This window comes from Felis catus, chromosome F2, assembly GCF_018350175.1.
Source record: "Felis catus isolate Fca126 chromosome F2, F.catus_Fca126_mat1.0, whole genome shotgun sequence".
In the NCBI taxonomy this organism is placed as follows: domain Eukaryota; kingdom Metazoa; phylum Chordata; class Mammalia; order Carnivora; family Felidae; genus Felis; species Felis catus.
In genome coordinates this window covers 52,468,296-52,482,711 of record NC_058385.1, presented here as the reverse complement: position 1 = coordinate 52,482,711, position 14,416 = coordinate 52,468,296, and the positions used below count along the sequence as shown (strand labels likewise).

Genomic DNA, 14,416 nt, shown 5'->3' with positions numbered 1-14,416 from the left:
CTTGTGGTCAACCTCCACTAGATTGTTTGCAGCTGTTCATTAAACCACCCCCTCCTTTTGGATGACTATGCTACCTCAAATTCTATGTGTCTTTTCTTGTATGTTAGCTCTCCACTTAAATTGTTCATTTAGATCACTGTCTGTATCTTCTTCAGGTCACTAGAGTTGAAAATTATGAACTCCTACATCTCCATAAGCCTACAGGAACAATCACTATTGAAACTTCTAGGCATTTTGAGGACAAGATCCTGTTTTTCTTCATCATAGTATACCCAAGTGTAACACAGAATCAATGCCCCAAAATGCTGTTTGAGTAAAAACTAAGTGAATGAATCAGTTAGAATTGGGGAGGAGGAAAGAGTAGCTAGAGGTTGGGTTGAGGCCAAAGAGTGGGTACAGATTGGTTAAGGGATTAGTAGAAGGGGAACCTTGGGACAGGGAGTGGAATTTCAATTTATAATCTTGGATGTGGGTCAATTCCTAGGGACAATAACGATACACTGATGGGTGACTGTTGTGAAATTAGAGGAAGAGCCCTCTGGAGAGCAGTTTGCTTAATTTATATGCTCCCAAAGAGGCAACTGTCTCGTAGTTCCTTTCACTCTGAGGAAGTACATGGACAATTTGTCCTTTGAATGACAGTTGTTGCCATTGTTTTCATAGCCCTTAGCCATTTGTGCTCCAGACTGAGGGCTTCAGGGAAAACGCTTGAGGTTTTTCCTTTACTCAGACTTAGCACTGTGCCCACACAGCCTGTCTGCCACTGTTGCATCATATCTATACCTTTAGCCAGACTCCACAATGCATTAGCAGTCAACTGCCAGGGGAATGGTGTTCTCCATGTCTAGGACCTTGAATAATCAAACTGCCACATCCCTACTACCCTACTACATCAATTACAGTGATTACTCTCTGAAGATAATCCTGTTACAGATATGTTTCTCTCCCTGGGTGGACTCTGGGGGAAATGAATCAATTTCTAAATAAATACTATTGTTTTAGAGTAATTGAAATGAGTATAAGTCTTTGATAGCATTGGCTAACTTTCCACAGGGGGAAGAAATGCTTGTCACACTCAAAAGGAATATAGTATGTCATATTCTCCTGTTATTGTTCATGACAAAAGTTTAAGCAAATAATATGTTCTCCATATGCTGTGGACCAAATTTTGCCTCTAATGTAATACTGAACCATCAAGACTAATGATTGTAGTATGTAACTATACAGGAGTTAATGTGCAATGAAATATGTAATAGCTAAATATATATGATTTTTAATTATCTTTTCAAAATCATTATTATTATTATTATTATTATTATTATTACCATTTCAATTAATTAAATATTTAAGAATTCTGAGTCTTATGTTTTGGCAATAAAGTGGTCTGTAATTTTAGAAACCTAGATAGCATTTTTTAAAATTGAACATACATAAGTGCCTATTACCATTCAAGATAAAACTTCTTAAAAATTTTTTTATAATCTGACACTGAGACAATTTTCAGCTCACTGATTTAAATTTTTACAGGCAATTTAAGTAATATGATGGAACATAATCAGAAACAATTCTAATATAAAACTAAATACCCAATAAGATATCTAAACCAAGATTTTTCACATAGTAATTTTTATTTAATTTATCTGTGGGCCTACCTATCCTATTTCTGGTTTTGAAACATATTTGATGCTCTTTTCTTTAAAGCAGACATAATTTTCACTTGACTTTGTTTTCCCTATCTCTATTAGGTATTTTGCAATATGGATCTTAATGGGGGAGGTTGGACCGTAATACAACATCGCGAAGATGGAAGTCTGGATTTCCAAAGAGGTTGGAAAGATTATAAAATGGTAAGATGGAGGAATTTAGTTTTTTGATGTTTTATCATGAGGTTACCTTCACCACACTGTGTGATAAGCCCTTGTACTTTTAGGTGTTTTTTCAGTTATTTTAAAAATAAAATGATACATTAGTCACATTATTTTTATTAAACACAAAACACTCATAAATCATTTTCAGTAAATGATTTCCATATGTGCATCAGAAAGAAAAATGTATTACTGAAATTATTTGGTGAACTGTTATGTATTATCTGGATTTGTTCCTGGTTGAATGAGGGTGGGGAAAGCTAGAACTCAGACCCAGGTTGAGTACATGATCCAGGTCAAAGGAGGTGTGCATGGCTCTGGATTATGGAGAGGTACTTCCAGTGGCCTCACTCATGTAGCTGGCAAGTTGTTGCTGGGTGTTGACTAAGAGCTCCTCCGTGTGGCTGGGCTGGGCTTCTCCCAGTATGGTGATCCAGGGTTATCAGACTTCTTATGTGACAGTTGGCATCCCTTAAAAAATAAATCTTTTTAAGGTTTATTAGACCCAGAAATGGTACTGTATCACTTCTACTGCTTCCTTTGGTTAGAGTTAATGAGAGGGCCAGTGTACATTCAAGATTCAAGGAGTACACAAGGGTGTGAACTGTGAAGCATGGTTCACTGGGGTCTCCAGAATTATAGCAGACATCACTGGTCACCATCACTATCATCGTAGCTAATCTTTCTAATGCTTAATATGACACAGCCCTATACATAAATTCTTATTCATTTTTTATATCAAACCTATTAACTGTCTCCATTTTAAGAGGAAAGTCAGCAAGTTGGGAGATCAACTTTTTGAAGATAATATACTAGATAGTTTATATTTTTTTAATCTTTATTTTTGAGAGAGAGAGAGAGAGAGTGTGTGTGAGTGGGGGAGGAGCAGAGAGAGAGGGAGACACAGAATCCAAAGCAGGCTCCTGGCTCCACACTGTCAGCACAGAGCCCGATGTGGGGCTCCAACTCAAGAACCGTGAGATCATGACCTGAGCCAAAGTCAGACACTCAACCAACTGAGCCACCCAGGTGCTCCTATAGTAGATACTTTAAATAATGCACAATCCAATAGTCATAGAGTCAATGCCTACTAAATTAACTATTAAAATCTGCTGACAAAATGTCAAGATGCAATAATGGAAGAGGCTTCCATTTATGGACTAATTCCACAATTTACATCTAAATGTTCTGGGTAATTCTTGTTTTGACTAACTTTTGACAAATTCTCCTCTCAGAAGGTTAAAGAAAAGGTGAAGAGAAATGTATGAGTCTAAGCTCTGTCTTAATATTCTTATAGAAAATGTGTGAAAACTGTAGCTAATAGACATCACACTGTACACATTAGTAGGTTCATAGTTGGTCAAATGACAGTTAAAATGATTTGAATAAATGAAGGGCATCTCTTCTGGTGTCTCTGTGTCTACTATATTTATTATCAGATACATAGTTGAATACTCTGAATGTAGGTTAATAAAGTTTAGAGTTATACAAAGTTGGAACCTTAATGTCTTCAAAAAAGCATGAATTCAAGGTAGAAAGGAAAGCTACAGCCAACAAGATAGAATTCTACAGAGATAAATGTAGTCTTCCACCTAGACCAAAAATACACAAAATTAAGTAAGACTATAGGATGAAAGTGACAAATTAGCTTAAGAACCTGGTATTTAAAGGATGGATAGATTTACCTGACTATAAGCTCATTTTGTGTTGCTAGCTATTAAAAACCAAGACCAGTGTGCTCAGTCTATTTAATAGTTTATAGTCTCAAAAAATGCAGACTCACTGGTGTCTACTGTAGTCTGATTACATCATTAATAATGCTTTAAATTCTTGTGGATTTCTTATCCTATAAGGTGCAAGCACTGAATGGATGGGGCTGTAACCTGAAGGGAAAGCAAAGCATTTAGGTATAAACTGTCTGATAGCTATTTAAATTGACTGGGTGGAGGTAGCCTGCTCCTTACCGTGTGATGTGGTCCAGAAACCAGCAGCACTAGCATTGTCTGGGAGCTTCTGAGAAATGCAGCATCTCAAGCTCCATCCCTGAGTTAGAATCTAAATTTTAACACTGCTTTAAAGAAGGAAGCCCCATAATGAGTGGAAGAACATTCCAGAGAGGCAAAATTTGACTGAGTATGAACAAAAGTCTCTGATGATTCTTTCCAACATGAATGGACTGCCTATTAAGTGGTGAAGACCTCTCTTCAGTGGAAACACTCCAGTAGAATGTAAATCACCAGATTATAACAGAGAATATTAGTTCCACTTCAAGGTCTCTTTCTACTTATGTGATTCTAAGAACATATGGGAAACATTTCATCTAAATTCTCAAAAAAAGGGGCCTTGCATTATGTCTATATCAACAGTTTGAATCTTCACCCTGCCATTTGCATATGGAGTGTTTTTGGCAAATCATTTAACCTATACCTAACTTACTCACCAGTTAAAAGGGGACATTAATGATAATACCTCACCTGCCTTGCAGGGATGTTGTGAGGATTAGATATAAATAAAACACTTGACATACTGCATTTTCAATAAACAGTAGTTAGTACCCAAGAATAAGACATCAAAGAGTGCAAAATTTTTACTTGCCAAAAATACTATTTTGTAAACTATCTTATCTCAGGATTATTTAAACCACTAAAACGGAATGTGAAGAAGTCATCTGAGAATCAGGCTGTAGATACAGGTTCAGGCAAATCTGAAAAACATTATTATTAATATCAATGATAATAGAAAAATGAATATAAAGTGATCATCATGGTGACTTTCCATAATGCTGAATTATTATTTGTAAGCACCTGCTGCCTTGGCAAACTAGACACATTAAGTAAGACAGACTGACCTGAAGTATGGCAATGATTCATGTCTTATAAGTATTTATGTATTTTAAGCAACTTTTTTCGATGTTTGACTGAGACTGAATTACTCTGTAATTATAGCTTTGGGGAAGTTTACCCCTCCCCCTCCCCCCTTTTTTTAAATACAAAGACTATCCTATTTCATTCAAACTAGAACAATTTATCAGCTGAGTGTCAATTCAACATGGTCAGAAAATTGAGAGAAGTGCCAAAATCTGAAACATTTTGGCAAAAATGAGTCTGACTGATTTTTTGTTTTAATTGAGAGAATTCATCACATGTCACAACTTGGTTAACTTTCACCAAAACACATGGTAGAAAGTGTTCCCATTGTTTTCCTCCAGAGATTTTTACCTCTGGACAAAATAAGGACTCCCAACAAGAGTGGATGTAGGTTCCTTCCGCCAACTCTTCTCAGTCACACCCACTTCTGTTCCTAACATCAGAAGAACTGGCTGCTAGGGTGTTGGATCCTTTGGGAAAACACAAACTTCTTGGCATGCCCCACCTCCTCCTCAATCTTCACGAGTCTCCTGTTATACACTAAGATGCTTCACCTCTTTCTTGAGTGCTGAGTACAGAAATAAAATTTCATCCTGCCTTCCTTTCTGCCTCGCCTCTCTCCTTCCCTTTATTCTGGTTGATATCTATGGGCTGCCTTTTGCCTCATAAGGTTTCCAGAACAATATGTTAAAATTATCAGCACATGAATTACAAATTCATATTGTAATTTATTATTTTTAAACCTCTCTCACCAGGGAAGATTTGCAACTTATTTGATTCTTAACATTGGCTTTAAGCCTACAAAAGCCTTTTACCTGAGCTTTGTTTTCACTTAACCTTCCTTATGAGGGGATTCAGCAAAATCTGGTTTATGGATTTGTAAAGATGTTTGCAGAGAGGGAAGTCTGCAGTGGGCCTTTTTAATGAGGCACTTAGGGAACCATTTTAACTCTTTCAAGCCAGGAGGATACCATTCAGTGGCCTCCAGCAATGGCACTTATCAGCAGTACTTTTGCATATATAAAGCCCAGTCAGCTTGGAATTCCAAATAGTACTCTAGTGGCCTAACTTTATGGAAGGTAGTGACTAATGCCCTGGAGACAACCTGGCTTTGTATGGAAAACAATTACCCCCATAAACAGAACTTCCTACTGACACAAATATTCGGTCTGAGCACCATACCTTCTGGGAGTTCTTTGAGCACCATACCTTCTTAGAGCTCTTTGTTTCTGGAAAGAAATTAAGAACATATTTTCAACTGCTTTTTAACATCTTCACATTAAAAAGAGAAAAATATATATAAGAAATTTAAAATGTTGAAGTAAATCATTCTTTTGATCTTTCTTGGGATGAATGTCTCAGCAGTTACAGGAAGAGATACATGATTGAATTGTGTATTAAAGCACCTCTGAAAAGCCATAGATCAGTAACCCTGCCTTCATATCTGTTTTCTTTAATCATTTGTATGGAAAAAAGATGAAACCCATAAAATACATCGACTGTGTCTGGTTTCAATTGTGTTTCAGCTATAGAAAGTCAACACTTCCTAGAAGCATTATCCGACAAAAAAAAAAAAAAAAAGCAACAAAGTATAGAGACAATTATTTTATTAACTTGGGAACATACAACCAAAACTGAATATTTCTGCAGGTCTTGGCCAAAATTAATGAATATTGATCTTTCCTCTGTGTGTATTTTTTTTTAACAATATGCAGTTTTTAAGGCCAACTTTAAGTATTAGATTAGGTTAAATTCCAGTGTCTGTTTTTGCCTTTCATTAAAGGGCTAAAAGAGGAAGAACATTGATTAACAATCTATCTGAAATTTTACATGTGATTGTGATTGAAGTAACTAAACATAATAGTTTCCATGAAAAGATATGACCTAGCATTGTCGTATTTTTATTACTATTTTTTATTCTTTTGATAAAGACTTGCTGCTTTTTTAGTGTTAGCACTAACATTTGTATAAGCTTTTATTTTTTTTAATTTTTTTTTCAACGTTTATTTATTTTGGGGACAGAGAGAGACAGAGCATGAACGGGGGAGGGGCAGAGAGAGAGGGAAACACAGAATCGGAAACAGGCTCCAGGCTCTGAGCCATCAGCCCAGAGCCCGACGCGGGGCTCGAACTCACGGACCACGAGATCGTGACCTGGCTGAAGTCGGACGCTTAACCGACTGCGCCACCCAGGCGCCCCATAAGCTTTTATTTTTATTTATACAGATGTTACAGGTTCTTTGGAGTAAAATATAGACCTATGGTAATCCGGTATGTGTATGATAAAGTATGAGCCTGGTCTTTTTGGATGTGGCCATCTCTATATTTTAGGGATCAACATACTTTTTTTTCAAGGACAGTCCCATAATACATTATCAAATTGTGTCTCCTGGTATGGAGCTCCATATGAAGATGAGGTTTTATGCCTCTCTCTTTCCTGTGTACCACTCAGATAATTTCATCTGGTTACTATATTCTTCCTCATTTGCATTCAGAATAGCTGTTCCACATCATAATTATATGATTCCCCACCTATGGTACAAAGCAGACTCATCCATGGAACCTTTCAAAAACATACATATCTCTAAGCACACCCCAGACATATTGAGTCAGAACCTCCATGTGGGAACTAAGTCATCTTATTTTTAAAAAGCTCCACAGCTGGTTCTGATATGCACTCCTGGTTGAAAGCAACTGTCAGGGCTATGAATTTATTGACATGAGTTTAAAATCTCAAAAATTACCTCTTTTGCAGTTCTTAAAACTTATGAGATATAGACAGAAAGAGATGAAAAGAACTAGGACTAAGGTACAGTTGGAGGACACAGCTTCTCTCTCCATTAGGAAGCAGAAGTAAAAATACGAGAGTAGTCTACACTTTGGTTTATGTCAACCAGTGTCAACCAGTTGGTTTTAATTTCTTATTTATTTTTTCTTTATTTTTAAAAATGTTTATTTACTTATTTTGAGAGAGAGCACACGCAAACTGGGGAGGGGCCGAGAGAGAGAGAGAGGAGAGAGGGAATCCTATACAGGTTCTGTGCTGTCAGTGTGGAGCCTGAAATGGGGCTTGATCCCATGAACCATGAGATCATGACCTGAGCTGAAGTCAGGAGTCGGACACTTAACTGACTGAGCCACCCAGGCACCCCTAATTTCTTATTTAATAATTCTTGGATTAAAATGACAGTACTTATTTATATAAACCAACACTCAACTTGCTGTAAGAATACAGTAGTCCCTAGCGTCTAAAAACCTTTTAAATAATTGTTTCAGTATCCCCTTATTCATTTCCAGGCTAAGACATAGTCCCGGATTGTTTTTGTTCCCTTTTGCATACAGAGTAGAATGAAACCTGGTTCTCCTCAAATAGCTCACAGTCTGGTGGGAGAGAGGCAAGTAAACAGAACATTACTATGTATTGTGATATATCCTTTAACTATAATTAAAACAAGTAGATTTTTGTTGTTCTCATGTGTCAGCATTGAGCTAAATGCTTTCAGTATATTATTTCTCTCTCACAACCTTATATATGGAAACGACATTTTTAATCCCTGTTTTGCAGATAAGGAAACTGAGGCTAAAAACTAATAATTGGAGGTTCCACAGCAAATATGAGGCAGAGCAATGCTTCAAATTGGAGCAGAGATAGGGAGTAGAAGATATTTAATCAAAGCCAAGCCTTTATTTCTAGGCATTAGATCTGTAGTCTGCCTGATAAACTATACAATAGACAGTTTACTAATGTGGGAACCCATTTTCCCTTCTTTGACTTATTTTTCATCTTCATGATGAAACAGTGTTTTCTGCATGGCTGCCCTTAGCTTTTAGAAAGTTCCCTCCCTACCCTCCCTCTCTAACAGTCATTTTGATTCATTGTAGCCAAACATCTTGTTCCCACCATGCACCATGTTTAGACAGTTTATCTGGCAAGGTGCATGGAATAGAATTTTTATTTATAAAACCAAATTTTGTTGTTTTCCTTTCAGTTGCTTCTTCTTCTCTTTTCACTCAGAAAAAGCAAACTATTTAGGAAGGGATGTTAAGCTCCACTCAGAGGAGGTACAAGACTGCGTGCCACGCTGGGGACAGAGGCTCTCATAGGAATGACACTAATCTGTTTTTGAGGCTCACTGGAGATCACTGCCCTTTTTCCCTAGGGAAGCTGAGCAGTTTTATCCCTGCAGTGCTTTCAGCAGCATGGAAATATGTGACCTAAAACTTAACACTTCATCATTCCCAGCTTCCTTATTCACATTTAGTATAATTGCTGAATCCCTTCTAACTGCGCACCAGAGGGAATCCTCAAGTGGCTAGAGAGTTGACGCGTCTAAGCTGAGAAGAAAATGCAAGGAAAAATCCCAGCAGTCTTCTTTCTCCTCCCAGTGGCTGCTGCAACTGAGAATGTGCTAATTCTTTGACTTTCAGTGCCCTGTAGCTTTTTGTTTTGCTTATTCATTGGAGAAGGTAAGCTTCACTCTTCTTTCTGGTATGTAGCCTTGCTGCCACGAAAATGTGTAAAATTCTTAGCACATCCTAAATTGCTCTGATATTCTCTGCCACTGTGGAACTTTGGCAAAGTATGACTTGTGCATCTTGGAAACAGAGAAGCAAGGGAGCACTGGAATACTGACTTCTGGGGGTCCTATATCTTTGCTCTGAGCTACAGGACCTCAGGGGAGAATATATGCTTCAGGGGAGCATATACCAGTACAATTTGAATGAAGAGTGTTGAGTTAAGTAAAAACTAAGTTAAATTTGGGAATAATCTTAAATGTGTGCTTCTATATGTTAATGAATTTTGTTTTAATTTTAAGTATAAAATTATATATTCATTTACACATTATTGAAAATGTAGGGCCAGAGTCTGGAATTCTGGGTCAGTGGTTCTTTTTTAGAACTTTCCCATAATTAAATGCATCAAAGTTCTACCTTCTGTTTTTTTGTTTTTGTTTTTGTTTTGTGTTTTGTTTTCACTAGAGCAAATAAGACACCTGCAAAGCAACGTAAGTTAAAATCTTCTAATGTTTTATTATTTTTCTAGTCTTTTGGAGTAATTGTAACAAACATAACTCTAAAGCATTTTTTTAGTGATTTGCTTTTATTGAGCAAACCTAATATTTAAATTAGGTTTTATCAAAAACAAAACAGAACAAAACAAATGGCTCTTTTCCCACTAATACTGAACTTATTTACATAACATTATAAATCTTATCAGAACAATAACAAAACAGGCATAAATGGTTTGGGGACCCAACACTACTGACGTTTAGTAAGTAACTCAATTGGCAGAGACAGTAGCACACAAATGTATTTAATGCATTTAGTATCCTCTGGGCATACACGCACACACACACACACACACACACACGCACACATACATAAACTTATATATTTTAAGTTCATTTATTTTGAGAGAGAAAGAGAGAGCACACACAAGCAGGGGAAGGGCAGAGAGAGGGAGAGAGATAATCCCAAACAGTCTCTGCACTGTCCGCATAGAGCCCGATGCAGGGCTCAAACTCATGAACCATAAGATCACGACCTGAGCCAAAATCAGGAGTCTGGCACTTAAACTGAGCCCCGCAGGTGTGGCAATCAATATATTTCAAAGAAGGAGTGTGTTAAGTTTGTTAAAGGAGAAATCCGTTAAGAATACTTCTACTATAGTTATAATTCTATAAAGTTGATATACATTAAATTTGAAAAAAAAAAGATTTTCAGATTTTATCGTCTGTATTGGGAAAATGAGAATTGCTGTGATTATCTCAGTACTACCGTCACACTTCTTAAAAGCAAAACCTTTATTAATGATTGCCTCCGTTAACAGAATGTTTCTTTCTGAAACATCAGGGTGTATATCCTGCTATGCTGGAGGTTTGTCTTTCAGATATCAACGTGCATGGGACAAATGGGGAGGTTGTTTGGACATAGATCCATGGGGCTGGTTCTCAAATATTTTGATTCTCTGTGCAGCCAGGAATTTTTATTTTTTCAGCCAGAGCTCCAGTGATCATGATTCAGTGGGCACTTTAAACAACAAGAATTATGTTGTTTTTGTTTGTTTGTTTTTTGTTTATTTTGTTTGTTTTGTTTTTAAATGCTCAGAAGTGTTTTGTCAGTGCAGTACGAGCTAAGGCACAGCATGTTGTCTCCAGGAGCTTCAGGGGCAGGAGGATACCAGAGAAGCAAGCCCTCTTCGGAGCTGGGCATACAGGCTCCCTTTTGGCCTGGGTGCTGGGCTTCAGACCCTAGCCCCAGAAGAGCCAAGGCTGTGTTGAAGAGGTTGATGCGAGTGGAGCTGACTGTGATGAGTGTTGATTTCAGGCCCAGGCTCTGGAGCAGTTTTACCTGCATCTCTGGCCCAGCCACAACAAGGTCCCTGATGGTGCCGGGGCCCAGGGCCATTGTAATCTGCTTGAACTTCACCTCGATTCAGCTGTCTGCTGGGCCTTGCTCACCTCCAGCTCCAGCTGGGCCCAGGGACAGACCAGTTCTAGCTCTCGCACTTCCTATACCCACTGGAGCTCCACCTTCATCTCAATGGCGAAAGCCTCTCCTTTCAACTTGGCCTGCAGCACAGAGCTTTCTTCCTGGATGTGCAGGGTCTCTGCATGGGGCTCAGCCCTCGCCTTGGTAGTTCCACTGCTCTCCACAGCAGTGCTCAGAGCCTCCACTCCAAGAATTATGTTTAATTACTTCTCTGAATGTCATTATTAAATGCTATAGTGTTTTCCTCCCTCCTTCCCTCCCTTCTTCAAACTTCAATAAAGCATATGGAGTACTGGGTGTATGCTAACACTCTGTAGTCTTTGAGGCTTCACAGATATAGCACAGCTTCTGTCCTTAAGGAGCTCACGGTTTGGTCAGTAAGACAAACATGCAGTTCAAGAATTACATTAAACTTCAAGCGTTGCCAAAGAATACTTTCTGAGGATTCGAAAACTGAATACCCTAATCTAGAATGTCAGTAGTTTCACATCACCAACATTGAGAGTTGGCTTTCCTTGGGGGGCCACTTCTTTTTTTTAACCCACAAAGAAACTATTTTTGAACATTTAACATCCATGGCTGGAATTGCCCTAACGAAAATAAGAGTCATGTTAAGATTCAGGTGCAAAGCAGCCAGCTAGGCTCACTCACTAGCTCTTACATGTCAACCTTCTGCCTCAAAACCCGAATCCATAACGAGAGAGCATTTAAATGATTCCAGTCCTGGGTTTACAGGTTTGCTTATTAACATTTAAAAATGAAAATGTTAAAGCTAGAAAAGTCAAAGGTCTAGTAATATGTTTAAGTTATTATCTGAGTATAATTTGACTCCTGAAAAATAATAACAGCAACAACAACAAAAACAATAATAATATTGTTAAATATCTTGTCCAAGAATATCCTGATAGTATTCATTGAAAACGTTTGAATTATGTTCAAAATGTTCCATTAACTAGTATTTTAGAAACATTTCCAAAAGCAGTCTGTGACTGAGAAGTGTTTACTGGTGAAACCTATTAACCAGATGCATTTAATCTGAAATCATCTGACCTATACAGATTTGAATATCAGCCTTTACTGTAATAAGAATTAGACATAAGGCTCAATGGAGAGAAATGTAGCAGAAAAGTATTGAGTCACTAACTGGAAAAAAGTGTGAAAAATGTCTTTCCCTTTAAAGAAAGTTTTATTATTATTTAGAATATAGTTAACACTGAACATGATAAGAGGTTTTGTCTGAAGTAACCGCTGCATCTCTATCTTCTTTTGTAGGGGTTTGGAAATCCCTCTGGTGAATACTGGCTGGGGAATGAGTTTATTTTTGCCATAACCAGTCAGAGGCAGTACACACTAAGAATCGAGCTAATGGACTGGGAAGGAAACCGAGCCTATTCACAATACGACCGATTCCACATAGGAAATGAAAAGCAAAACTACAGGTAAGTCCTCCTTCGACTTAGGGCCCAACTGTCCTGGGCCTCGCCACTGACTAGTTTCAGGGGAAAGATGTGAAAGACAGAGTGATGAGAGCCATCCTTCAGAATGAGAATTAGGTCGTCTAGGCCTTTGGTAGGGATACGAAAATCTCAGTAAAGGCTTCTTAAAAAGCTTTAAATTTGAATTTTCACAGACTATTTTGATGTTGGCTCAGATACTAGAGGATGAAGAATTAAGTCAAGCACAATAGTATTGTTGTTGTGGTTTTTATTGCTGTTATTGTGGTGAAATAGGTGCAGTGAATTCATACCTATAAAACTGATGGCAGAGAATTGACTCAAACTCAGTGGCTTGGAATAAGTACTCCTTTCTATGATTTTCTACTTTCATTTTATTCACCTTTCTTAAATTGTTATTTTTTCACATTATTTTGAAAGTGACAAAGAGGAGGTATAAGTTTATGTTTTTATATGACTTATGTAAAAGATAAGGTGAGGCATAATTTAGAATTTTTTGGAAAATAATGTAAAGGCAAGAATAAATTCAAATAATGGCATCAATGTGCACAATACATCATTGTAGATGTACAAATTGACAAATTCTACACTTTCTTGTTAACATCCTGATTTTTTTTTCAGCAGCTTGTACACTGTCCAAAAAAAAAAATTAAAAGATGGCTAAGCAAGTAATGCAGGATGATAAATTCATTCCCCAAACCCTTATTGTGTTACTTCTATGTTCTAGGAACCCTACCAGGCACTGGTAATTTTGCAGTCAGTGATAAGGTCTCTAGTCTCCTAGACCTCACAGTCCAGCTTTGTAACTAGCTAGGTCACTAAATAACTGGCTGGCATTCCTTGACAACAGGGAACATATTTCCATTACTTTTATATCACTACCTATTAATGCAATACTTGGCACATATAAACCCTTAATAATTGCGTGTGACAGTTTCATAATCAGCAAATTAGTGTTGCAGTGATTTTTAACTCTCCATATTGTAGCTACTCTACCTCAGTCTTGGAAACGTGATTGTGTGCATTAAAGGGTTGGCACATAGCTTCAAGCAAAATGCGGTGATAGCAACTAAAGCCTTCTGCTGTTTTTTCCAACCTGTGTGGCCCTCTTATAGTTCCACGGTTTCTGCCGCTTGTGTCTTTCTGAGACATGCTATTCTTTAAGGGTTTGAATCCACAACATTTTGATGAACATATCTCATTTTATTTTAATGGATTATGTAGGGGATTGGATCCTTAGAGACATAAGGATCGTTTTTTTAAACAAACAGTGATGATGTCACAACAGTGGGATAAGAAATAGATCTAAAGAGTTTTCATCATCTCATGGGAGGGTAGTGAGGGTGTACCTAATGACAACTCAAGAAACCAAAGAAGAGACATTTATAAAATGCAATGGAGTGTAAGAAGATGTGTTTCCAAGGAGGTCAATATTTGGGGAGTTTTATAACAAGAGAAACCACTGTAAAACATCAGGGGTACTCTTATGTAAATGTTTTGACCTGAAACTTGAAACTATATGGAACTTGGCTAATGTCAGACAGCTTGACAATAGGACTAGCAAATAATTAGTCTAGTCTTTTTCTAGGCTCCTGGAGAATTTGCTTTGGTTCCTTTCCAAAATGTCTCTCAGTTCTTTGTAGGGGTGTGTGTGTGTGTGTGTGTGTGTGTGTGTGTGTGTGTGTTTACATGCATACACATGTGCTTGTGAGGCTGGGGTGGTGTTAAGACAAAGAGT

At 37.6% G+C, this 14,416-nt stretch overlaps 1 protein-coding gene across 8 annotated transcripts in view; it reads left to right on the top strand.

Annotated features, from left to right (window-relative positions):
* The window catches only part of ANGPT1 (angiopoietin 1), a 244,476-nt gene that overhangs the window by 191,905 nt on the left and 38,155 nt on the right, over positions 1 to 14,416 (top strand). For all 8 annotated transcript variants that reach the window (XM_045050092.1, XM_045050094.1, XM_045050093.1 and 5 more), the window contains 2 exons: positions 1,746 to 1,847; positions 12,497 to 12,663. In XM_045050092.1, coding sequence (XP_044906027.1) covers positions 1,746 to 1,847; positions 12,497 to 12,663 — 269 coding nt within the window. The remainder of the gene's footprint in view (positions 1 to 1,745; positions 1,848 to 12,496; positions 12,664 to 14,416) is intronic.